This window comes from Equus caballus, chromosome 12 (assembly GCF_041296265.1).
Source record: "Equus caballus isolate H_3958 breed thoroughbred chromosome 12, TB-T2T, whole genome shotgun sequence".
Lineage (NCBI taxonomy): Eukaryota > Metazoa > Chordata > Mammalia > Perissodactyla > Equidae > Equus > Equus caballus.
Window position 1 is genome coordinate 37547637 of NC_091695.1, and position 25946 is coordinate 37573582.

Consider the following 25946-nt stretch of genomic DNA (forward strand, 5'->3'; position numbering starts at 1 on the left):
TCCTGAGTCCTGGGAAATTCCAATGTTTAGAGGTCAGGGGAAATAAAAGGATTCTGAGAAGGAACAGATAGCCATGTAGGGGAAACCCAGAAGATTCTGTGAATATGGGATCCTGCACAAAAATGAAAAAAGGTTTGGGGCTGGCCCCGTGGCCGAGTGGTTAAGTTCACGCGCTCCGCTGCAGGCGGCCCAGTGTTTCGTTAGTTCGAATCCTGGGCGCGGACATGGCACTGCTCATCAGACCACGCTGAGGCAGCGTCCCACATGCCACAACTAGAAGGACCCACAACGAAGAATACACAACTATGTACCGGGGGGCTTTGGGGAGAAAAAGGAAAAAATAAAATCTTAAAAAAAAAAAAAAAAAAAAAAAATGAAAAAAGGTTTAAAGGGAGGGGCATGACCAAGTGAATTAAGTGCTGTTGATAAATGAAGTAGATTGAGGACTGAGAACTGGCTATTGGACTTAGCAATGTGGGGTCATGAGACTTTGACAAGAGTGGTTTTGGTGAACAGATGTAAAAACCTCACTAGAGTGAGCTCAAGAGAGAGGGGAAGAGAGGAATTGAAACATCTCCCAACTACGTCATCACTCACAGTCTGGCTATTTGTCTGTCCCCAGCCATAACTTGTACTATAAATATCCAACAATGGTTATATTCTGTCTTGCCAACTCATTGTCAACTTCTAGAGAACTTTGTATCACAGCATCTAACAGACCATCTGGCCCACAGCAGACACTCATTAAACATGTGTCAACTGCTTACTCAATGTAATTTATTGGTTTATAAGACCTTCATGGCCCACTTCTAGATCTGCTAATCTCTCAAAGAAAGACTTTGAAAGGAGTTCCCATGGAATCCCATTCCATCCCAGGCCGCAAATACTCTGAGGAGCAAATGAACTCAACTTGGAAGCCAGAGAATTAACCATTGTTTGGCTCTTAAACGAACCTGCAAAGAGGACTTTGTTGCTTCAAAGAGAAACTGAATTTTCCCCCTTCATCAGGAGTTTTCAGACCGCATTTCAGAGGCCCACAGAACCTGAAGAAGGAACATTCAAAGGCCCACCAGGACTACAAGGTAAGACTTCTATGAATTCTTCTGCATGTCTCTCACCGAACCTGGATCACATCAGGAGAGACCTGGAACCTAGACAGCCCTTGGAACTGTCTCTGGGGAGCAGCGATGAGGCAGGGGTCCACACATTGCCTTTTTATAAAAGCATTTGAGATAGACTAGTGTACTCCAACAAGACAGAGCTTACAGCAACCTAACCTTGGAGATATAGAGTTTGGCCAGGTGGAAGATAAGTGAGGAGTCAGGACGGGTTCTCAAATCTAGTTTTTACCTCTGCAGGGACACAGCAATCTTAAGATAGACGGCTGGGAACCCTGCAAGGCATCTTCTGGCTCACCCTCTCCTACCTCCATCAAGTCCAGCCGCAGGCACCTCATGATTGGGTTTATTTAGGACCTCAATCTAGAACTGATAGCAAGGCTTCTGATAGAACCACCTCCCTTTGTTCTGACAGTAGGTGGAACTGAAGGGCTCTCAAGAGTGTCCATCACAGGACTCAGCTGCTGTGCCAATCGCCAGGTCTACAGTTGTGTTGTTTTTCACATGTATGAGAAGGAAGGGTGCTCTGAAAAGAGAAGGCAGAAATATCCCATATTTTTTCTATCGTGAAGCAGAGTATAACATTTAGCACAGTATTCATTGTGAAAACTGAGGGCGGACAGACCTGGGTTCAAATCTCACGTCAACGTGTCCTAACTGTGTGACTGTGACCAAGTTACTTAAGCTCTCTTAGCCTCAGTTATGTGAAATGCGAAACAAAAAGGAGTCGCTGACATCTAAGGTCTTTAAAATGGCTTTTAATGGGAAGCCCTTAAGGAGACGGGTCTCCTGTATATTGTCATTGGGCCAGAACTTTTATACTAGGTCAAGAGAAAAATATTTTAAGAATCCTGCAGGAAACCTGCAGTTCATTACAGTGAAGGATTTGGCCTCACTCTAGCTAGACTTAGCAATCAATTATGGTTAGCCAAGAAAAGTTTCTGCTGCCAAGCCCAATTAACATTCTTTGCAATACAAATCTCCCTCTTTTGCCTTTATAAGCTCCCTATCACGTACTCCCTAGCGGGACAGTATTTGATTTGCTACCCAAATCTGTCTACCCCAAATTGCAGTTCTTTGATCTCAAATTAAACACCTCTCTGCCTCTCACTTTGGTTCTTTATTTTTAGGTTAACAGTTATTTCGTCTGCAAAATGATCACAGCAATAATCTATGGCTGGAGGAACTCCCCGATATCTACAGGACTTTGAGTCATAAACACCTATGGTTGCTGTAACTGTTACTGAAAACCACCCCCACGGAAAACCTGCTCTTCCTTTGAGAAAGCAAGGAATGAGCTCAAGGTTCAAGGCAGAAGTGGCCCACGCTGCCTGCCACGATCTCAGTTTACACTGCCAAACATCCCATCGTTCATGTCTCCTGGTCGATAGAGCATTCTCTCTGAGAAATGAAAATATAGTGAAATGAAGATAGCTGGCAGAAAAAAAATAAATTTGAGTCTCAGATCCACTACCATGAGTTGCTCTGCATAGCCTCCCATTCCGCAACAGTCCTTGGGTCCAATCCAAAATTCCCAGGAGAGAGAAGCTACCAGCACAGTTGAGGATAGTTGTTCATCCCCAGGCCAACCAGCTGCGGCCAGGGCAGGGGGCAGGTTGTATACTGGCTCAACACAAGCTTGACATAAGAGAAGCCATTTTTGTAGAAAGGGAGCCATGTTGTAACTATGGATAACCTCTAAGTAATTAACCCAGCTGGACATACTCTGGCTTGCGTGTAGGCTAGATAGTAAATAACTAAACTACACTGGCCTACCTCATCAATGACAGCTGAAATGTCTGGTGTGGCATATCCCCAGCGTACAGCACCAGATGGCGTGGAGACCCCCCCCCCCCCCACCAGCCCCATCTGCAGCAACAGATGGTCAACATTCTGGACCCCATCCTCTATAGCCCATTAGCCCTATATAACTGCTTCAAGATTCTGTATTCTCTTTAAGATGGTTCTTTAGAGAAAAGCCCACCATCTTCTGATTAGCTGGCTTTTCACTTAATAAAAGTCTTTTCTCTACCACTGTCTTGCCTCTTGACGGATTGGCTTTCATCTGGTGGTGAGCATGGCAACAGACAGAGAGGTAGCCTCTGCTCACTCAGAAAACTAAAGCAGGCCAGTCGAAATATCAACCTCAGGGACCTAAACAAAACCACTACCCAGATTGTAAACAAAGGGCCTACAAGGACTAGGTAGCCCCATGAAACCTAGTTTTGCAAACCCAAACTCACAAAAAGAAAACAGCAGATCCCAAGAATACGGACTACAAGGAAGGCAAGAAGCTTATTTTGTATAACATGCTGGTGATTTTTATTTTAATGAATACAGAACTAAAGATAAGAATGGGATACACTGCATTATTCATTTTATCAGAGGAGGAAAATTTTATCTTCTAAAGTGTTTGGTGGCAGTTGTAACATCACGATCAAGCAGAAGATTGGACCCGACCATGTACCCGGCATTATTGACCCAGGTAACATCCACATGATCCAGCCCAGGAGTTCTGTGGCTTCTGGAAGCCATAGACAGGCAGCCTTTGAGGATGACCACTTACTCAACCTCAGCAAGAACGACCAAGGGTGATGCAGAAAGAGTGAACTTACAGAAGCCACTCATGCAGAATCCAGTGGGAGTGAAAGATGCACAGAGTCAACCCACTGTGCTCCAATATCCAGCAGGAATGGCCAGTTTGCAGCCCCCACCTGGAGCATCCACTACTCACTGGCAGCTACGGATCTCCAGGCTCTGCTTAGGGACCCTCAGAATCTTCTGAAACTTATCCCTGGGCCAACGTACACCTTGAACCAGTCACAATGGAACGTGTCATTTGGATCATTTCCTCCTATTTGATCCAAAGAAATTCATAAATGAGGAGGACAGAACATTACAGGTGAGCATGATTTCTTTTTCTCCCCAGTTTGGGTCACTTCATAAGCCCACCTTGAGTGCACTTGGCTGAGGAAGGGAATGGATGTAGAGAGCAAAGGACAGAGGGTAGGTGGCAGTTTCTGGAGGCTGGACCCAGGACCACCCCACAGAGGCCAGCCCCTCTCTTGCCTCCCTCCTTCTCCCCAGTCACATCTGCGGTCTTTGGGGGAGAATATAAAATTGATAAAACCTCCCGTCTAGCTATCAGGGGCAGGCGCATCAAAAGTTTCATTGAAACAACCATTGGCCAGAAGTCAGTCTGTTGAGGTTTCAAGGCCAGGTGGATTTTCTGTGTTGCCTCAGGCATACCCCATTCCCTCCCTGGGCCTCCACTGCCTCATCTTTCAGAGAAGGTCTAGCCAGCTGCTCTCTTAAATTTCTTCTAGCTCCAATGTTTTGTGATTTCCTCTTCTTCCCAGGGAGGTTCCTGCCTCTTTCCTGCCTCTTCCATTTTCATTTGGTACTTTGAAAAGCTCAATTCAATTCCATTTATGAGTCAGAAAACAGATTGTCCTGCACCCCACTGGACACCTGGCCAACTCCTAGCATGGGGCCTGGCATGGGTTCAACCTGTATGCATTCAACATGGCAGGACTCTGCGAGGAGCTGGAGATTCAGAGATGGGCGAGACACCTGGAGGCAGCTGGGATAACATAGCACCAAACCGTGGGTGCTTAGTGCTGGTCTCAGAATCTGCACATTTCCATCCTTCCTGCTGTGCCTCATTCTTAAAGGGTCAGCGTAGCTAGTTAGGTCCCCCACCTAGGGGGTTGCTGATGTGAGAGATGAAAAGGCCACCATAAAGAAACTGATTGCTTCAGTAGCTATCGCCACAACAGGAAAACATAACAACTATGAACCCTCAGTGGCACATGATGAGAAGCATTTATTTTTGCAGAGCAGGTCTCCCAATCTGATCTTGATGAGGATTATTTTGGGCTGGTTACTTTTGAAAGCTGCAGACAGGAAGGAAACTCTGAAGGGTGGAATTTGCTTGCCCTTTGATGAGAGACATTTGCATTTATGATGGAAGTCTCCATCTGTGGGGGTGTCTCCCTCTCTGCACCAGGAGGAAGCGGGGATGACCTGATCTCTAGAAATTCTTAATGGGGATGGCAAGGACTTAAGTCTGCATAATAATCTTACCCTTGTTTACTGCACTTGTCTGGTAACCTCACGTGACTGATCCCCCCCACCACCAACATCCTCCTTTGTCTTTAACTGAAGATGATATTTAAGGAGATGGCTTCAACCATTTACTTAATCCGATCTGATTCTTATCTAAAGTTATAGGACCACCCAATAACCAGACCCCACCTGCACTAACACCATTTTAGCGACTTTTTTTTACATATTCTTTCCTTTGTCTTGTAAAGAGATAACTCACATACCTATGCCTTAAATTTAGCTCTAACCCTCAACACATTGCAGCTCTTACTGCCCGTGTGTCCTGTCCCCATGCAGCCGCAGCTCTTTACTGCCCATGGGTCCTGTCCCCATGCTATTCCACACTATTCTCTGAATAAAAGAGCACTACTGCCAGACCTTGAGAGTCCAAGAAATCTTTCTTTCAACTCCTCAGCTCGCCAAGCCCACATCAATCTGGGTGTGGCAGGACTTGCCAGTGTGTTTGGGTTCTGCTGAGGATGAGGTAGATAATCTTGGCCACCGTCCCCCTCACATGTAGGGGACCTCAGCAGTGACAACTGGGCTGACTCGGCTTTGCTGCCTGTGTCTCAGCCTCCAGCAAACTGGCCCGGACATGCTCCATGGCAGTTGCAGGTTTTCAAGAGAGAACAGCAGCAGGCGATGTCTCCTGGGGCCTCAGGTCAGAACTGGCACACGACCACATCAGCTGTATTTTACTGGCAAAGTAAATCCCAAGGCAGCCCGGATTCAAGGGTTTGGGAAATAGACTCCAGCTCTAGCTGCGAGAGGTGTGGGTACATGGAGGGGTCAAGAACGAGGGCCGTTTTTGCAATCAACCATCCACACTCTTCCATCCCTGGTTAAGCTAAGAGCTGGCACGGGCTGTGCCCTTCCCAACCACCTCCACGCCATTTTGAGCCCACAGGTCACGTGTCATCTCCTGACTTTGCACGGAGGCCTCAGGGGATATTTTGATGAGAACTTGAATCCAGAAACTGATGCCCAAATTCTCTGTGCATGTGCCCCTCGAATACCACTCCGTGGGCGTACACACTCACACTCACACATGCTGACACACTCAAGTATACTCACACATGTCCACATCCCCACACACTCAGATTCCCATATACATTCATACACACACATGCTCACACACCGCACACACTCACATACACCCACATTCACATACACTTTCACACACTGATGCATGCTCACATGCTCACATACCTCACACACACACTCATGCATGCACACACATTCCTGCACATGCTTTCCCATGCTCACATACCCTCACACATGTTCACACCCACACATACATTCTCTCACTGACACACCCTCACACACACGTTCTCATACAAGCACCTGCACACACTCCTTCCTACACCCACACACTCTGCCCCCGCCCCTGGGAAGCTGTGGACTAACCCCCGGCCCCTCTTATCTAACGTCAGACCAGTTCAAGTGGAAGAAATTCGGGCAGCCTCCTGGTGACTCCGAGGCTCCCGTCCTTGGCTGCAGGAGAGTGAAGGCCCGTGTGGACCCCACTCCCAGCTCTGACACCAACAGGGGGACCCCGGCAGGCGACTTGCTTCTCTGGGCCTCAGTTTCCCATTCTGTAGATTGAAGGACGGGACTAGACCCTCTTAGGGGCCCCTTGTGGCTGGAGGCCAACGATTCCACCAGCAGCCTCTTCAGCCCCATCAGTCAGTCCAGATGGGTGGAGGCCTCGGAGCCGGGAGGAACTTAAGAACTTCCCAGAGGCAGCAGCTCACAGGAGGAGTGGATTTCCAAGCCCCACACAAATAGCAAGACTTTCACACGAATATGTGTGAACTCAGGAGAGGCAGCTGCAAGAGAGCAGAGGCAGCGGGGAGTGAGCAGCAGCGGGCACGGCAGTGGTGGCAGCCCGGTGAGTACCTGCTGCCCTTCCAGGAGCAGTGGCCCAGGCAGCCCGGTCCCTGGGGTGTAACAGGGAAGCAGGGCAGGGGAACATCAGATCCCAGGCGAGGAGGGAGGAAGAGACCACGGGGCAGAGAAGGTTGCCACCCGTGGGTCTCCCCCCACCTGTCACTAAGAGGGGGCAGGACAACTCCCAGGGCCATCCCCACTACTGGCCTCCCACTGACAGGGACCGGCCAGCTCAGACCCCACCAGCCCCACCGCACAGGTGGTGGGAGTAAGGGAGCGGCGTCTGTCTTCTGTCCTCAGAGCCAGTCACTGAGATGACTCAGATTTCCCATAGAGACCCCAGGACCCTAACCATCCTCCCAGAAAATGGAGTCTTCCTCTCCACCCACTCCCATGCGACCCCAGGTGGGGCAGAAAGGTGACTGCAACCCAGAAGCAGGTGCCCCGGCCCTTCCCTCCTCCAAGGGAAACAGAAGGACCTGTCAGGGATTCTGAGCTTGAAAGGGGTTTAGGGGCAAATACTGGCTCACCGCTCATTTATAGGTGGGGAAACGGAGGCCCAGAGAAGAGAAGGGGCTGTCCCCAGCCCAGGTCCTCAGTGGGGGTGGGCACCAGAGCAGAGTGGAGCCCCGCTGAGGGGCCAGGCGGTGGACAAGGTCCAGTCTAGTGGCTTTTGGGACGGGAGAGGCCTGCCCTCCTCCACCATGTGTTTGCATCTGTTGGCGTCCTTTCCAGGCCCACAGGGCAGGTCTGGGCCATCCTGGAAGGGCTGGGATGGGAGGAACCCAGACGGCCTCCTGTCAGCCTGATGCCACAGGGTCAGATCTAGATAGAGGGGCGAATTCCTGCCTGACTGGCAATGTGGGGGAGGGGGGAGCCAGGAAGCAAGGCTGCAGACAGGGGAGGTACACAGAGCATCTTCGGAAGCCTAGAGCACCTCACCTCCCACCAACATCACAGCCACCCCTTTGACGGATGGGGAAACTGAGACCCAGAGAGGTGAAGCAACTTGCCCAAGGTCGTGCAGCTGATTAAGCTCGCAGGGTGATGGGGTGGGTTCTCCCCAGGCTAACCCCGGAGCCTAGGACCTTAACCACTAAGCAAAGCTGCCTCCTCCCAGAGGTGCAGAGGTGCAGGCTCCCCTCCCAATGTGCTCCTGTGCATTTCATCCAAGACGCCCCCCCTTGGAGCCTCTCTCCTCCAGCTGGGAACACCTCGCCACGCTGCTCCACTGTGAATGAACAAAGCCGCTTCTGGCTCCTCAAGAATAAAGAGAATGCCCAGAGATGCTCAAAAGATGAGTCCCAGCTGATTAGGGTCGGCTCGGCCAAGACAGGGCTCCACCCAGCCAAAGGCAGTGATGTTCCTAAGTCAGTGCAGGACCAGGGGACCTTGGATCAGTTGAGGGAGCCAAGTGGAGTCGGCATCCTGGGGCTCGCCGAGGCCATCCTGGTGCAGCCCCTGTGTCCCCACGGTGTGGCCCCTACATCAGAGGGGCTGCAGGGAGTTGGGAAACAGCAGAGGTGGAATCAGAGGACCTAGGTTTGTCTCCCAGCTCTAGCCCTGATCCTGACCTTGCGACCCTGGGAGAGTCACCTCGCTCATCTTCCAAACAACAGGAAATGAGCCTTCTCTCCTGGATGGAGTGTGCAGAGCCACTGGGCCTCTGGCTGCCCAGGAGGGTCCTGGAGAGATGTTCCCAGGAAGAGCACAGGTCACCTGTCCTCAAGTTCTAGAGGAGCAAGGTCCAACAACTGGGACCCACTGGGGCCGTCTGCCTGCCCCATTTTACAGATGGGGAAACTGAAGCTCATGAAGACTAAATGACTGGCCGAAGGTCATACATCTCACTTAACATCTCTGAGCTCACTTTCCTCACCAGCAAAATATTAACAGCACCCACCTCATAAGGTTGTCAACAACAACAGAAGTTAAAAGGCATTGAATGGCTCCTGCGTGCCAGGCACTCTCCTGGGCACTAGATGGGCATTATCTCTTTTAAAACTCACAGCGAGGGGCCAGCCCGGTGGTGTAGTGGTTAAGTTCGCACACTCTGCTTTGGTGGCCCGGGGCTCACGGGTTCAGATCTCAGATGTGGACCTACACACCACTCAAGCCATGCTGTGGCAGCATCCCACATAAAATAGAGGAAGATTGGCACAGATGTTAGCTCATGGCCAATCTTCTTCAAGCAAATAAAAGAGGAGGGTTGGCAACAGATGTTAGCTCAGGGCCAATCTTCCTCACCAAAAAAAAAAACTCACAACGACTATGTAAGGGTGACCTTGGGGCAGTCCCAGGGCTTTGCTGCTCTCAGGTGAGACGGACAGCCCTGATTTAGCCATTGGAGGGTCCAGTCTTGTCTTATGTAACAGCTTGATTAGGACACCGGGGCCCTCGGCCAGGTAAGAAGGGGATGTGGTGGCCTCTCCTCCTCCGCCTGCTTTCCTTCCTCCTCCACAGCTGACCCGTGCGGTTGCTGCCCTCTCCGGGGGGGAGCAGATAATGGGAAGGAGGAGACGGAGGGGCAGGAAGCCTGCACTTGCCTGCTGCTCTTGTAGGCTGGCATCCTCCTCCCTGAGGTGGGCCGTGCTTAAGCAGACTTCTCTGCAGAGATGTTTCACTGGGTCTGTGGAGACAGTTCCCGTCACTGGGGGGTCTCTCTCCTGTGTGCCTCCCCCAAGAACTCCTCTCTCAGCTCAGGAGTCAGGCAGGTCCTAAATGCAGGGCATGCCTGTCAATTTCCCCAAGCCTCCTCACCGCCAGCCTCTCCATCTCACCTTAAGGTCAACGGTGATGCGTTCCCCTCCCCTCCACACACATGGGGCTCAGCTCTCCCTAAACGTCCTCTTCCAGAATCCTCTCTCCATCTCCACCCCCCAGCTCTGCAGATGAGCGTATCAAGTCACGCAGCAGGTTCTCGGCCACCTGCTTTTTGCAAGTCCCACTGGGCCGCCTGGGACACAGCTCGCTCGCGTGTCTGGTCGCAGCTGAAACTTCCGTCTTAACATCGCTGACAAAGATGGTCCACTTCAAGGCCCACGGCCTGTCATATTCTACGCCGCTGCAATTTCTGACCCTCAGTTTACTGATCTGCAAGGTGGGCTGAGTAACCCCTACCTCACAGGGCTGTGGTAAGGATCTGCGGTCCTCATACAGATGACAACTCTTCACAAACTGTGAAGGCGGTGCCTGTGAGGGGCCAGGACTACCACGGCTCATTCAGCTGTTGATAACACGCCTCCTGTTGATGGCTGGGTGTTTCCTGGGTCTCTGTCACAGGTAGCCATGCCCCTGAGGGTATCTCGCCAGCTCCTGGAGGCAGGGGACCATGACTTTCCCTCTCTTCCACCTGTCTGTCCCTGGATACATATGCATTAGTGTCCAGGGTGCACTGGCTGATTGGCTAGTAAAGAAAAAAAAAGAGTTCTCTCTCAGGGTGACACGTAGCTGAGGGCATGGGCCAGGTGGCCTCTGGAATTCAACAGAGGGGTGGTCCCCAGCCTCAGGGTGCAGCAGTGCTGGTGGTGGCCGCAGGGGTGATGGGTAGAGAGAGGAGATGGCAAGTCTCACGAACTATGTGACACCTTCATGCTCCCAATTGCCACTTAACCCACCCGACCAGCAGACAGCCTATTTTTGTAGGTGTTTTCTCTTCTCCTAAGGAGGGCGAGGTCTCGGTTTTAGCACATTTCTCACCATCTGCCCAGGAGAGATGTTGTTACTTCCACATGTGCTCCCTTCTGGGGCTGCTCAGGTCCCATCGCAGAGCCCAGGAAGCGTCCAGCTGACCGGTTGAGTCACTGACCCTTCGGAATCCCAGAGAATGTCCACAAACATGCCAGCAATTGCCATGGGTCTCGGGCACAGTTTTTGCCTGTCCCTAGTGAAATGGCGACTCCACAGTCAGAGCAACAAGGTTTTCACCAAGTTAAATTTGTTCCACTTAAAGGTTCTGTCCTTTCATCCTGAAATTATGGCCTTCCTTCCTCTCAGGTGTGAAATATTCTTTCTAGATGACGGCGAGAATGTGGATGATTTCTTTAAATGAACTGATTGAGGAAGCGGAGAGTTGGCAGACCCCTTCAGTGCCCATTTGTTTTTAATTGACTCATCTGTGAACTCTGAGCATTTTCGCACTATTGCTTTACCCAGTGGAGGACAAGCATTGGTCCCCTCATTCCGACAAAGGCAGGATTCAGACCCAGGAGTGGATGAATCCCACAAAGTCAGCATCCTTCTACTGGGAGACGGGAGTCCAGGATCTATCCCAGTTTTTCCACTGAGGTGCTGTGCGAATGTGGGAGACACCCTCACCGTCTCTGAACCTGTTTCCTCATCTCTAAGCACGACTAACAGTCCATGCCTGTCTCTCTCTCAGAATGAGATGAGGGCTCCCATGGTCACTATTCACACTCAAAAAGCAAAGAGCCCGGGGGCCAGGTGGGTCCTCCTCAGCCCAGACTCACCTTCTCTCCGCCCTCTCACCCTCTCGTCCCATTTTCTTGGACTCTCAGACCAGGCGATCTTTAGTAGTGACCTCAGCAACTGTCCGTTCTTCCCAAATATGTCTGGCAGGGAGGGAAGAGGTCAATGGGTGGGGAAGGAGACAGGGACTGAAGGAGAAAGAGAAAAGCAGAGGAGCACGGGGTGAGAGAGGCGACAGAGAGGAGCGGCTGCCTCTGAGGAGCCTCGTCTTAGGTCCATGTCTTCCGTGAAGACACCCCTGAGTTCCACATTCGGGGTCAAATCAGGGCCCCCTCCCTCCACCCTCCTCTCCTCTGGCAGTGGCCCTGCTCTACCTCGGGAGCTGCTGTGAAGCAGGACATCCGGTCGTCATCCATCCTTGTGCTCCCAGCCCCTTAGCTTGCTGCTTGGGAAAGACTCAAGAATGGTCTGTTGGACTGAACTGCCTACTTCTCTTGCTCCTCCAACTAAACTCTAGGCTCCTGGAGGGCAGGGACTCTGTGCTTAGAGTCACACCTAAAGGATGGCTTTTATCAGGTTTGTGGGTGTTATTTCAACCTAATTCACATGAAACCCCATGAGATTTTACTGGTGTTATCATCTCCATCTTACAGGTAAGGAAACTGAGGCTGGGAGGTGGCCATCTTGCCCCATGTCTCACAGTAACCAGAGGGGCCAGGATTCAGATCCCAGCTTCTATCTCCACAGCCAGGTGCTGCACCAATTAACACTGATGAGAAGGATGACTGTTTTAATTTCACCGTATAATCTCGCAGATTCACCACTCCGCCGTTTCCTACTAAATGCATCTCCCGACAGCTGGGGGATTTTCAGCAAAGTGTTTCCTCTGGGCCAGCCACAGGTGAACTTTGCATAATCTGTGCATATTGGCTGCATTAATGGTGATGGCTTGGGTCGCCAAAGAAAGCCTCCCACAGCAGGAAATTACCCACGGTGGGTAATTTACACAAGCTCGTGAGTGCAGGCTCAGGGACAGGAAATGGAGCGTGAGTTCCGGACACCAGGGGAGAGATACCTGCTGGCTTAGCTCTGCCTCTCGCTGGCTGTGTGTTCTTAAGCAAGTCACTTGCCCTCTCTGGGGAAAGCAGGTTTAAATACGTGCTCCTCTTGCAGGTCCTTTTATGTAACCCAGCATAGAGGTTAAGAACATAGCTTCTAGGGTCCGAGAGAGGAGAAGTCAAGTCTTGACCTTGCCTTTCCTAGAGACCCTTGACTTTGACATCCCTTCACGTCTCTGAGTAAAGCTTCCCCATAGGCAGTCAGAGATCTTGGTGCCATCTCTGGGGGCTGCAGTGAGCAGGGGTAGGTAGGCCTGTAGTTTATAAACTAAAAAGCTCTATGCAAATATATGCATAGAGCTCTATTTGCATAGAGCTCTATGTAACCATCATCTTATCATTATTATCTCCCAAGCCTCTGTGTCCCAGGTTCTCTAAGCACAATGTCCGCAGCTCCCGCCAGCAATGGCGTGTTTGTCGTCATCCCACCCAGCAACTCCAGCGGCCTCCGCCCACCTCCAGCCATTCTGCCCACCTCCATGTGCCAGCCTCCCGGGGTGGTGCAGTTCGAGGAGCCACCGCTGGGGGCGCAGACTCCAAGGGCCACCCAGCCGCCAGACCTGCGGCCCATGGAAACATTCCTGACCGGAGAGCCCAAAGCTCTAGGGGTAAGAAAAGCCCCTGGGACAATGGATCCGAGGCGAAGGTACTGTGCAAGGAGGGGACACCCCAGCCCTGGATCATCTGTGCATGCTTTGGAGAGGAGGCAGTTGATAAATACTTAGGATTCAGTCATGCACCAGTCATGCTTCCCCACTGGAGCTCAGAGAAAAATCCAGTAAACAAATGACTAAGAGAACTCCAAATAGGGTAATGAGGTCGAAAATGACAGATGGGGGAGGGCCAACACCAGCAGGAGTGGAAAGAGAGGTCTCTCTGGGGAGATGACATTTAAGCTAAAACTCAGATGCTGGGCTGAAGCCAGCCAAGGGAAGGCCTGGGGACAAGGGCTCACCAGGTAACAGGAACAGCAAGTGCAAAGGCCTTGGGGTGGGAGTGAGTGTGGCTTGTTCAAAGACAAAATGGAACGTGGACATGACTAGAATGCAGTGAGCAAAGGAAGGAGGGAGATGAGGTGAAGATGAGGTGGTAGGCCAGGGCCAGCTCCCGTGGGGCTAAAAGTCCATGGAAGTTGGCCTGTAAGATCTCCAATCTCAGATGGCCTGGAGATATTGGTCTCTGGGAGGGAATAAAATATTAGACAATTGATAGATAGATGCACATATTCATCTATAAATACTTATAGAGTGTCTTCAGTTTGTCCCTTGGCCTCAGTTTTCTCCAAGTAGAAGATGAAAACATAGCTTACGCAGTGGTGATGGTGATGATGGTGATGATAAAGGTAATGGTGATGACCATGATAGTGAAAGTGATGATGGTGATGGTGATAGTGATAGTGATGATGAGGATGATGAAGGTGATGGTCATGACCACGATAGTGAAAGTAATGATAGTGATGGTGATGATGGTGATGATGATAGAGATGATCATGATGGTGATGGTGACAATGGGGATGATGAAGGTGATGGTCATGACCATGATAGTGAAAGTAATGATAGTGATGATGATGATGGTGATGATGATGGTGATAGTGATGATGATGACAGCTCTCATTTATTGAGTTGCCCCTGAGAGGTGCACAAGAAATTTGCGTGCATCATCTCCTTCAATTCTCATCACCACCTTGTGAGACAAGGGATCCTAGTTCCCATTGGACAGATTAGGAAACAAACTTGTCAAGGCTGAGTCACTGGCCCAAGGCCACACAGCTGGTAAGTGGCATCCTGCACCCTAGGACAGCCTGACTGTAAAGTTCTACTTTCAACACCACTGCTCTGTGGCATCCAGGAGTTTTGGTTTGAACATTCTGGAATTTAGGATTCTATACACTGGAGGCTGCACCAAGTCCATGGGTGCATGAAGAGACTAGAGACAGTGAACAAAGATAGAGTTATGAATTGCTGGAATCCTGAAACCTCAGAGCGGACTCTGGGAACCGATGACCTCCAAAAGAATTTGACAAGACCTATACAAATTGTTGAAAACCATAAAAAGTGGAAACTATAAACAGGTGTTAGGGATAGTCACCCAGGGAGAAGAATACCAGCTTTAGAGTTCGCTGGCCTGCCACTTCATAGCTGGGAGATCTCAGGCAAGTTACTGAATATCTCTGAGCCTTGGTTTCCTCATCTCCAAAATTAGGATGATAATACCTACCTTATCATGCCAGGGTTAAATGAGATAATGTCCGTAATACACCCAGCACATTGCTTAGTGTAGACAGGCACTCCGTAATCAGCAGCTTGTGTTTTATGAGGACTGACGGCCATGGCAGTGGTGGTCTAGGAGCAGAAGAAGGACCTACAGAGAAGGAGCGGCATTGGCAGCTGGGACACCACGCCCCATAAGGAAGCTGAAAAGAAGAAAGACTTGCAGCCAAAGAGAGAACGGAAGAGAGAAGATTCAAGAGGTCATGCCTATAAATGTCCAAATTCTTGGCACTCATGTTAGAAAGACATTCATATTCCGCATGCCCCCAGAACACGATTCTAGTTGTTTACAGTCAGAACTGCCCATCAGCAGACCGCGCTGGTTTGGGTGGTGAGCTGCTCGTCACTGGAGGAGTCCATTTAGAAGTCAGGAGCTGGAAAGGGCTCCTGGTTCAGGCAGAGTTTGAATTCTGGGGCTTTCCATGTCTCTTTCCACTCACTTCTAGAATCCAATTGTTACCAAAAACGTTTGGAAGAAATGTGACAGGATTTACCAGAAGCCCACATATCCTCATCCTTGGGAAAACCATCCCACTTCCAAGAATGAATGAGTGGGGTGCTAGGAAACCACCTCTGAAAAAAAAAAAGTCCGGATTTCAGTTGGGCGGGAGGCAGCTGGAGCACACGGCTGGGATGGGTCAATGATAGACGCTCAAATGAGAAAGATGCTCAAGGAGATCTTCCGTGCAGGCTGCAGGGGGATGGGGAAGGAAAAGGTGGGGCATTCAGCGCAGAGAATGTTGTGTCGTTGAAATGAGGGCGAAGAAAACCAGAGAGCAACGCAGAGCGATGCTTGAGATCTGTGGTCAGAGCACAGAGCAGGATGCAAACTTGTAGAGACGTGGAAACAGAAGGGTGGGTCCCGCAGGCTGTGGGACACTGGCTTTCCTTCTTAAAACTGTCTTTTTTGGTGGTTGTAACGATGTCTCTCAAAAGAAGGGAATCTGGGGTTATTTCCGAGTAGTTGACCGGTCGCGTCCTCGGCTGCCGGCAGAGGGCGGTGTGGAGGCGGCCTCATCCACCTGGGCTTCGGCAGTGTGCTGCTCATGGTCCGGCGCGGCCACGTGGGGATACTCTTCATCGAAGGCGGCGTCCCCTTCTGGGGAGGAGCCTGCGTGAGTGCCGGGGCCACCTGGGAGGCTTGCCACCTTGCCCAGGCTCACCTCTCCCCACTGCGGCCAACCCCCGACCACATTCTCCTGGGCACAGCCGTCCCTAGGCGGGGGCTGGGCGGGGGCCTGAACCGAAATCCAGCTCCTACCCACAAACCCTCAATCGTAAGCCTGAGCCAGACCCCCCTCCAATGTATGAAAAGCTCCCAGCAAAAAGCCTGGCGCAGAGAAGGCTCCCATGAAGGATGGGATGAAGGGGATGGGGGCAGGGGATAAGGACACAAACCACCCGTGTTACCTGGGTCCTAAGCCTCACCCACATCCAGACCCAGGCTTGCAGAATCCCGTCAGCGTCCCTCTGGGTCCCAGCCGACCGTTGAGCTCCGTGTCCTGGGAGTCTGACCAGCTCTGAAGCCCCCAAGCCCATTCCTCTGCCCACACCCCCGCCACCCTGGCTGCCCACCCCTGCTGGAGAGTCAAGGGAGGCATAGTCATCAGCTCAGTGAAGAGAGCACTTTAGCGTTTACAACGTCCCTGTCTGCACGTGAGCCTCCCAGCTGGACCGCCCATTACCACAGAGTCCCTTAGGCAAGTCATTCAGTCTCAAGCCTCAGTTTCCTCATCAAAAAGTCGGGTCCATAGTTCTGGCCCTGCCTGCCCCATAGTTTGAGGAAATCAAGAGCTAATGCATGTGGGAGCCAATTGCCAGCCCTTGATTCTGCACCAAATGGTGACTATTACTTGCAACAATTCCCCCTTTAGAGAGAGTCTGAGGCTTGCCTGAGGGGGACCTCCCTCGAGTGAATGGTGGTTCCTGAACCCAAGGCACAGTGACTTCTTCCCCTGTGCCAGGTGCCTCCAGCAAGAGCTCAGAATCTCCAAAAGTGGGGCCAAGGGAGGCCAAAGGAGCTGACACACAGCTGGAGAAAGATGGCCGCCCGGCCATGATATGAGGACGGGCCTGGCCCTTCAAATAGTCCGTAGTGACCGAAGTTGGGGGAAAATGTCAGCCAATAGGAAGATCTAAGGGAGAAATTGCAACCGGGAGAAACAAAGGTGTCGCTTTCTTCTCTGAGCTCCCTCCTGCCAGGCTGTGACGGGAAATACATAGACGCCCGTAAAGATTTCAAAAATGGCGGAAGAGGGAAAAAAAAAAACCCTGCTTTTCAATCATAGAAGACATCAGCATCAGGAGACCCTGGCAGCACGGGGGGAGCTCCAACATTTAATCCTTCGGCTGGGTCTCCACGTGGCTGATCTCTGGGGACCCCTGAAAGAACACGTGGATTATGCACATTTTTCTAGAGAGAAGGCTCATAGCTTTTGTCAGATGATCCAAGGGGTTCTTAGTTGAAAAATCCCAAAATCCCAGGAAGGAAGCATAAGAAGGAAAAAGGAATGTCGTCCCAGCCGGGCCTCCTCTGTGTGACCTGGGGCAGGTCACTGCCTCTCTCTGGGGCTCAGCTTCTTTGTCTGTGCAACATAGTGTCTGTCTCCAGCCCTGAGGGCAGGACTCCAAATCCAACGTCCATCTTGACATCGCCTCTTGATGTCAAAGAGACAACTCTTCATATATCAAAATTCGACTCCTGATTCCTACCCTGATTCCAACCCTGTTTCTCCACCCCCCACCAATCTCCTCATCTCAGCAAATGGCACCTCCCTCCATCCATCCAGTTGCTAAGACATCCCGAGTCAGCCTAGACTCTTCTCTTGCCCACTCCACATCCACGCCACCAGCAGGTCCCATCAGCTGCCCTCCCAAGCAGAGCCTGGAATTGGTCACATCTCCCCACCTACACTGCCACCTGGTCCACACCACCTGGACAGCTGTAGCAGCCCCTTCCCCGTCCTCTCTGTGTCCATGTAACCCCAGGACTGCCCCTGCAAACTCCCACTGGCCTCTCCATGAGGTCTGTCCCCATGGTGTCTCCAGCAGGGCAGCTGAGTGCAAAGATGGAAGCTGCCAGGGCTTCTAAACATCAGGGCCAGAACTGGTGCCACTCCCCCTGCATTCTCTCAGCTAAGCCGGTCACGGGGCCAGCCCAGGTTCATTACACAAGGCAAGTGCCAAGTGCATGGGTACAATGACGCGGGGTTCATTGGGAGCCATCTTTGGCGGCCAGCCTCTGAGCCAGCACTCTCATGCCCTCCAGCCCCAAATAATCACATGCCCTGCATCCTCTCCTTTGCATCTCAGCTGGGAGAGGCCTTCCCTGATGGCTCAACCTCAAGTAGCCCCAGTGATTGCTTATCACATCATTACAGCCCTTGTCTCTACCACCCGTACTTCTTAATGTTTATTTGCTAAGTGTCAGTCTTCCCCAGTTAGGATGGAAGCCCCATGAGAGCAAGATCTTGTCTGTCTTACTCAGCTTTCTTATGTTCTTGGCACATACCTGCTGCCCAGTGAATGTTTCATGAGTGAATGTTTGAAGGAACAAAGCCTTCCCTATGAGGCTCTGACAATAAGATGTCAATGGACACGTTCATCTTCAAGCTGTGGCCCTAGTTCCCTGGACGGCAGCCCCTGGTAACCAGGGGACACCCTGACAGAGAGATCCCAAGGTGCCTGGCCAGGAGGCATCGAAGGTAGCAGCCAAGAGGTTACTGTCGTCTCCCTGATACCCATGGCCCCGACGCAGCCTACCCAGTATCGCAGCTAAAGCCTCACTGGGGTCCCCTCTTCCCCACATAGTTCATCATCTCTGGGTCCCTCTCAGTGGCAGCCGAGAAGAACCACACCAGCTGCCTGGTAAGTCTGAACAGGGAGCCCAGGGGAGGGGGCTGCGCTGCAGCTGGATTCCACTCCCCTCTGCCTCCAAATACGCTCACTCCTTCGGCTCCTTCAACAAGCATTGCCTGGGGGCCTGCTGAGTGCCAGGAGCAGGACGACACCAGGCAGCCCTGCCCTACATACAGAAGAACCGAGATACGCTTTCGAAATACACTCCAGGGCAGAAAGTGAGAGTCCACCGATGAAGTGTTGATGGTCGTCCAGAGAAAAGGCAGATGCAAGAGGCCCTCCTGGAAGAGGAGACGGCTCAGCGGGGCCCTGGTGGGCAGGCAGGATCCAGAAATACAGGAGAGGCATGGGAACGCAAGGAGGGCTCATGGGCAGGGTCGCTATGGAAACCATGTGTGGTTTCTGTTGGCCAGAGCAAGGGTCTGGGGAGGGAAGAAACTCAGATGGAGAGATACGCTAGGTGCAGACTGTGGAAGGCTCCCACGCCTTCTGCAGGCACCGGGGAGACGAGGCAGGCTCTGAACAGGAGCGTTGAGGGTCACCCAGGGCCAAGACCTTCCCTCATGGAGTTTATATTCTGGTGTCTGGTAAGACACCCAAAAACCAAACCAACAAGTAAGCTAATGACAGAGAATGAAAAATCTAAAAGGGATGGTGGGATAATGCGAGTGATTCTGCCCAGCTCGGACAGTCAGGGCTCCGTGAGCAGCTGTCATGGAGCTCACTGTTCCAAGAGCGACCGCCACAGAGGAGCCCGGGGACCAGCATCCCAGGGCGGAAGGTGCCCTGGGGAAGAGCGCATGCATCACAGGACACAGAAGGGGCCAGGACACTGGGTTACAGCAGGCAAAAAGCCAGGTGGAAGGAGATGAGCTGGGAGGGAGATGCGGGGGTGACTCTGGCCTGGCAGCTGAGCTCAGAACTGATTGTAAGGGCAACAGGAGGCCACAGAGGGTTTAAGCAGGGGCATGGTTGCCCCATGTACATTCTGGAGAGCTATCCAGGTGCTGGGAGGAGAATGGATTATAGGGGGGCAGGACTGGCCGTGGGGGACCCTCAGGACCAAAGCCAGTGTCCCCTCAGGCTGTACAGTCAGGAGGGCAGGGGCCTGACATTCTCTCCCCCATGCTCACAGTACCTCCAACAGTGCCTGGTGGGCAGCAGGGGCTCCAGAGAAGTTTGTTGGGTTAATTAATCAATCAATTCATTTCCTGAGAGGCTGCTCTGGTCTCAATGACCTCCTCGTTGTCATCAAAGATAAAAAAAGAGGAGTCAGGGGTCTTTGAACCTGAGTAGGTCCTGCAGTGGTGCCCCCTTCAAAGCCAGGGCAGTTTAACCAGAAGGCATCAGCTACTGGGTCAAAAGAGCATCAAGTTGTGGCTGCATGGGCAGGGTGACCCCTGGGTGGTCACCTGGACCACCCAGGGATCCACCTGCCCTGAAGCCTTGAGCTTCCCGGTGAGGGTTTGGCCCACCCCGACCTCAGGCCCCCAGCACCTGCCTCTCATTTCTGCCCTGCCTGGTGCCCCGCCAGGGTCTGCAGTGCCTTGCTCTGCTGGCTGCTGCCTGGGACCTCATGGAAATGACCCCAACACCTCTCCCAACTGGGCCTCGGTGTCCACAGCAGGGGGCTTCCCCTGACCCCTGCCCTGGGGCAGCTGCCCCTGCAGGGTGCTCAGCCTCGGGGTGGGGGCACAATGTGGGTGGGTGAGGAGCCTGCTGCAAACCCCACCCAGAGAGACCATGAAGGAAATGGGCCCCTCTCCCTAACAGCCTCCAAGAAGATGACAGAAGGTAAGAGAGGCCATTCTCCTGAGGTCCCAGGGAAGGAGAGGGGTCATCAAGAACACAGCCATGCACATCCATATGGCCACTGCCCCCCGGCCACAGAGGGCTGGGTGTGGGAGATTCAGGCAGAGATGGCTGTTGCCTCTTGTGCTTTCTCCTTCCCTCTGCTCCTCTCTCTCCTTCCCTCTGCCTCCCGCAGGTAAGAAGCAGCCTGGGGACGAACATCCTCAGCGCCACGGCGGCCTTTGCTGGGACGGCCATTCTGCTCATGGATTTTGGTGTCACTAACTGGGTGTGTGTCAGACGCCCCCAGGAAGGGGAAAGCTTGGAGAAGGGCAGAGCCATATCCAGGAGGCGGGCAGAGGCGAGAGTTTGTAGCACCAGGAGGCCTGGGCGTTCACGGGGCCTCATGGTCCCAATAGACCCCATGAGTGTATTGACCCTAGGGCCCTACCCCAGGGAGAGATGGAAAGGCAGCCTGGTAGAGCAAAGGGGAGGGCACGGGATGGGCAGCAGGAAGCCTGGCTCCAGCTCCAGCTCTGCCACCAGTGGGCTGTGTGACCTTGGGTGAGTTCTTGTCCACCTGGGCCCCTTTCCTCCTCTGTTCTAGAATTCTCATCTTGCCTTGACTGTGGGTTTTTGGTCTCCAGGATGTGGGCAGGGGCTATCTGGCCGTGCTTACCATCTTCACCATCCTGGAGTTCTTCATTGCAGTCATTGTCACCCACTTTGGGTGCCAAGCCACCCGCGCCCAAGCCAACATGGTGAGTACTTCTACGGCACACCCACCCCCAACTGGGCCTCTCAGGGAAGCTGTTGGCTGGGAAAGCTCTCTGCTTCCAGCCCCTCCATTCTTCCCTCTGGGAAGCAATCTGGAGGGACTAGGCTGCAATGAGACTAGGACCCAAAAAAAGTCTGCTTTATTAGGAAAGTAGATGGGACTGTTTTCCTCATGGCCACAAAGGGGCGCCAGCACCAAGGGACCAGCGGCTCTGTGAGCCTTGATACAAAGCAGCGAAGGCCCGGGCGCGGGGCACCAGGGAGAGGGCTGTACCTGGATGAGTAGGACCCTCCAGAAGTTCAGGGGCCGCGAGGGAGACAGGGGGCATCAGAAAGGGGCAGCATGACTCAGGTAGAAATTGAGCTTAGTGTCCAAAAAGCTGGAGGACCGTGAAGATGGGAAGGGGATGGGGGAGGGCATTCGCGGCAGGGGAACCAGTTGGAGCAAAGGCTGCCTCGGGCGGGAAAATGCAGCCTGTGGTGTGGGGGTGCTGCCTGGGAGGTGGCTTCGTGCAAAATGGGAGGTGAGGTTATCAAAAGTCTTTGAGCAGAGAAGTATCTGCTCAAAGGGGAGGGTGAGTAGAGCTGGCTTCAGGGAAATCAGTCAAGAGGGTTTGTCCAGTGGAGGGGTGGAGGGGCGGAGGGGCGGGGGGGGGGGGGCGCTGGAGGCAAGGAGGCCACAAGGGGGCCAGTGCAATGGTATGGAAGTCTTGAACCAGTGGGGGACCGACCAGAAAGAACTCCAGAACTTTAGTTCCTAGAGAAATGGGACTTTTGTGTGTTTTCTCCACTGCTGTACTCCCAACGCCTGGATCAGAGTTGGCCCCCGTAAAAATTTCTTGAAATATCAGTCGAACGGATGACAGTTCTGAGCCGGCTAGTTCAGACCTGCAGAATTCATGACGAGGACGCTGTTCTCAGAATGCCCGCAAGGGGGCACTATTGCCACCCCTCCCCGAAGGCGAGAGCTCCTGGTAGGACCTTCATGGGGTTTTCTTTTTCTTTGCAGCCTGTCATTTTCCTGCCAAACGCCTTCAGCGCAGACTTCAACATCCCCAGCCCGGCAGCCTCTCCGCCCCCCGCCTATGACAATGTGGCGTACATGGCCAAGGAGTCGTCTGAGTAGATGCTCCCTCGGCCCGTTGGAGTCCAGCCTTTCCCCACCCCTACGTTGATAATGGGGGGAGCCCGCCGCCTCCCACCCTCACGTCTTGTGGCGTCCGAGTGAAGTGTTTCCCGGGGACGTCTGTCCCACACATTTCCCGAAGTGGTTTCTGTCCTAAAAGAGCTAGCGTTGATGTCAGGAGTGTGTGTCTCTCAGCTCCCCGGGCCCCATCACCCTTCCGGAAATGCCCCCATGTGCTGCTCTGCATTTCTCTCTGCTCATCTGGGGAAACCCTGGATCAGTGGGAGTCGGGGTCGAAGGCTACGCTGACTCTCAGGCTTTGGGGAGGTCTTTAAGCTCAGAAAGCCCAGAAGATTCCAGAAGGGAGTGCTGAGTCCAGCTGCCGAGGCCACGCAGTCAGCAGTTGCCTGACCCTGTGTCTTCAGGCCCCAGGACCAGCTCTCTCCTTTGTAATCTGCTGCCACGTCGCTGGGCCCGATTTCCCACCTGGAAACTAAGGCGTTGAACCAGATGACATATAAGGGCCCTCCAGCTCCCCTGGCCTCCCTGAAGTCCCGGTTCCGGGTCAGGCATTGTCCCCGCACTGCCTCCAGAAACGCTCATTTTCCTTCTCTGTAGGATGGAGTCGGTATTGACTCCAGCCCTGCCCATCTCCCAGGGTGAGGGAGGGTGCAGAGGAGGGCTGAAGCCAGCCCAGTGAGCCCAGTCAGCACCCACAGGTGCACAGTGATGGAGGGAGCCTCCCCCAGGAGGCTCAGGCCCCCCCTGCGCCTTTCAGCACCCCTCCCTCTCCCGCCAGCCTGAGGAGCGAGGCTGCCCGTGAAGGTCCCCGTGAGCTGGCCGGGCCTCCGGGTGGAGGAGGCCTCTCCCCCTGTATTCGGAGGCCCTGGTGGGTGGCTCGTCTGGACCACACCTCAGAGGCAAATAAACAGTGTGGCTTACATTTTGAGCTGGTCTCATTGCAACGACTTTTTCTTTTTAACTACAGAGGGTTGTCCCGAATTTATCAGAAGACCTGGGCAGCCGTCCCATCGTCACAGCAGAGGGCATCTCTGGGTGTTGGGCTCTGTGTGCTGGATCGTTACACTTGTTCTGTCCCCACCTGGGCCCCCATAAGCAGGCATTCATATCCCCACTCTCTACGGCTGAGGACACGGAAGCTCGGAGAGGCTAAATCATGTGCCCAAGGCCACCGAGCTAGTAAGAGGCAGTGCCAGAATTGGAACCTGGCTTCATCTGATGTCAGAGTCCATGCTCTGACCGCATGGCTCTCAGGTCCAAACCCAAGTGACCTCTTACCCTCTTTCCTCCTGTTTCTTCATCCCAAAGACTGGGCTAAGACTGCGTGCCTCAGCACCTCCGTGTATTCATTTAACAAACTCCTGCTCCTCCTTCAAAACCCCATCTTAATATTGCCCCTTCTGTGAGGTCTTCCCAAAGGAGGGTAGCTGGCTAGGTGGCTAAGCGTCATTCAGCTACGGGGCTGGGAGGAGCGTGGGGCTAGCGAGGCCCCCTTTAAGGAGGCACTTGCTCCCAGGGTCATGCAAGTGCAGAGTTGGGGTGGGGGATGCAACAAGTTTTGGCTTTCAAAGTCAAGAGGAATCTTGAGGACTTAGAGCTGAGGGTTTAAGACCACGGAGTACAGAGTTGGAGGGAAATGCGTTTGCGGGTTTAAGACCAGTTTCCCTGCCACATGTAGAGGAGATTTGAGATGTTTCTGGATGGAGGGAGAGGGAGGGAGGGAGGGTGTGAGGGAGGGAGGGAGGGAGGACAAGGAGGAAAAGAGAGCTTAGCTTCAGGCTGGGATTGCCACCATCTGTCTCCTGTTGACTCAGTCCCTCCGGAGCTGTGGGGCCGAAAACCACAGATCAATTAGGAGGAATAAGGGCTGGATGCTTCTTCGAATCCCAGGCTGGAACCTGAGAGACTGCAAGACATGTCCCTAGAGATGCCCCGTGTCCAGACCTCATGGAGCCAGAATATGGGTTAGACAGGGCTCAGGGCTGTGCCCGGTCACGCAACACGGAGTCCTACATGCCCATGTGGATGTAAGTAAAAGCATCAGAAAGATTTCTGTGTCCCCAAGAGGGAACGGCAAGAGCCTGAGCAGGTTGATGTTAGCTGTGGAGGGCACGAGGCTGCAGCCTTGGAGCAAATAAGAGTGGAGACAGGGCCCACCAGGGAGAGACCAGCAGGGATGAGCTGCACGTCCACAGAGGCCAGCAAGGACAGATCGTGGCTTGTGGATTAGAAGTCACAGGAAGGGACCAAGTTATCCTGAAACGGCAAAGTTAAATTTTCCACCACTGAGAGGAAATGGGAGCTGGAGAAGTAATTACCATGAAGAAGAAAGAGAATTCTGAAAACTACAAAACATTACTAAGAGACATTAATGAAGATCTAAATAAATGGAGAGATATACAATTTTGTTAAAATTTTGCTCAAAGTTTTGTTAAAATGTCCTTTATGTCCAAAATGTTTCTATAGATTTAGTAGGATCCCATTCAAAATTCCAACAGTTTGTTTTGCGGGAAATTGCAAGCTAATTCTAATTTTTACATCTAAGTTCCAAGCGTCTAAAATATTCAAGAAAATCTTAAAAGAAAAACCAAGTTATAGGACTTAAACTACCAGGTTGCAAAACTTGGTATAAAGCAGTAACAATAACAACTAAGACGGCACAGTTTCAGTGCAAAAATAGACAATTAGATCAACAGAGAGTCCAGAAACAGGCCCTCACGTATATAGTTCACTTGATTTGTGACAAAGGCTCCACCGAATTGAATGGAGAAAAGATGTTCTTTTCAATAAATGCTCCTGGAACAAGTGGATACCCGTAGAGAAAAAAAATCAACCTTAATTCTTACCTCACGCTATACGTAAAAATTAATTAATTCAAGATGAGTCATAGACCTAAATTTGAAAACTAAAACAAGCTTCTAAAAAAATTAGGAAAATATCTTTATTACTTTGGGCTAAGCAAAGATTTCTCAAACTGGACATAAAAAACACGAATTATGAAAGAATAGATTGAGTGGCCGGCTCCGTGGCATGGTGGTTAAGTTTGTGCACTCTCCTTCGGTGGCCCAGGGTTTGTAGGTTCGCATCCCGGGCATGGACCTATGCACTGCTTATCAAGCCATGCTGTGGCAGGCATCCCGCATATAAAGTAGATGGGCACAGATGTTAGCTCAGGGTCAATCTTCCTCAGTAAAAACAGGAATACTGCCAGTGGATATTAGCTCAGGGCTAATCTTCCTCACCAAAAAAAAGAAAGAAAGAAAATAAAAGATTGACAAATTAGAGTTCCTTAAAATTAAGAAATTCTGCTTATCAAAAAACACCATCATAAGTGTGAAAATGCTCGCCAGACTGGGAGAAGATTTTCAAACACATAATATCTGACAGAGGACTCATATGCAAAATATAGAAATAACTCCTGAAAATAAATAAAGACAAGAGA

At 52.1% G+C, this 25946-nt stretch overlaps 1 protein-coding gene and 1 pseudogene across 2 annotated transcripts; both read left to right on the forward strand.

Moving 5' to 3' along the window:
• Positions 1-3330: 3330 nt before the first annotated feature.
• On the forward strand, positions 3331-6733 carry LOC106781463 (membrane-spanning 4-domains subfamily A member 18-like; annotated as a pseudogene).
• Positions 6734-13044: 6311 nt separating this feature from the next.
• Positions 13045-23426, forward strand: MS4A15 (membrane spanning 4-domains A15). 2 transcript variants are annotated; one of them, XM_070230519.1, is made up of 5 exons: positions 13045-13269; positions 18742-18798; positions 20777-20869; positions 21228-21341; positions 22367-23426. In XM_070230519.1, exons 1-5 carry the CDS (start codon positions 13045-13047, stop codon positions 22481-22483), a joined length of 606 nt encoding a protein of 201 aa, XP_070086620.1. In that variant the 3' UTR covers positions 22484-23426. The 2 variants fall into 2 exon arrangements, with proteins under 2 accessions (XP_070086620.1, XP_070086622.1); XM_070230521.1 differs by lacking the exon at positions 13045-13269 and adding an exon at positions 15948-16046.
• The last annotated feature ends 2520 nt before the right edge of the window (positions 23427-25946 follow it).

Coding starts and splice junctions, on each gene's coding strand:
- MS4A15 (XM_070230519.1), top strand. CDS start 13,045: ATGTCCGCAGCTCCCGCCAGCAATGGCGTGTTTGTCGTCATCCCACCC. Junction 13,270..18,741: donor GAGAGCCCAAAGCTCTAGGG/GTAAGAAAAGCC, acceptor TTCCCCACATAG/TTCATCATCTCTGGGTCCCT. Junction 18,799..20,776: donor AGAACCACACCAGCTGCCTG/GTAAGTCTGAAC, acceptor TGCCTCCCGCAG/GTAAGAAGCAGCCTGGGGAC.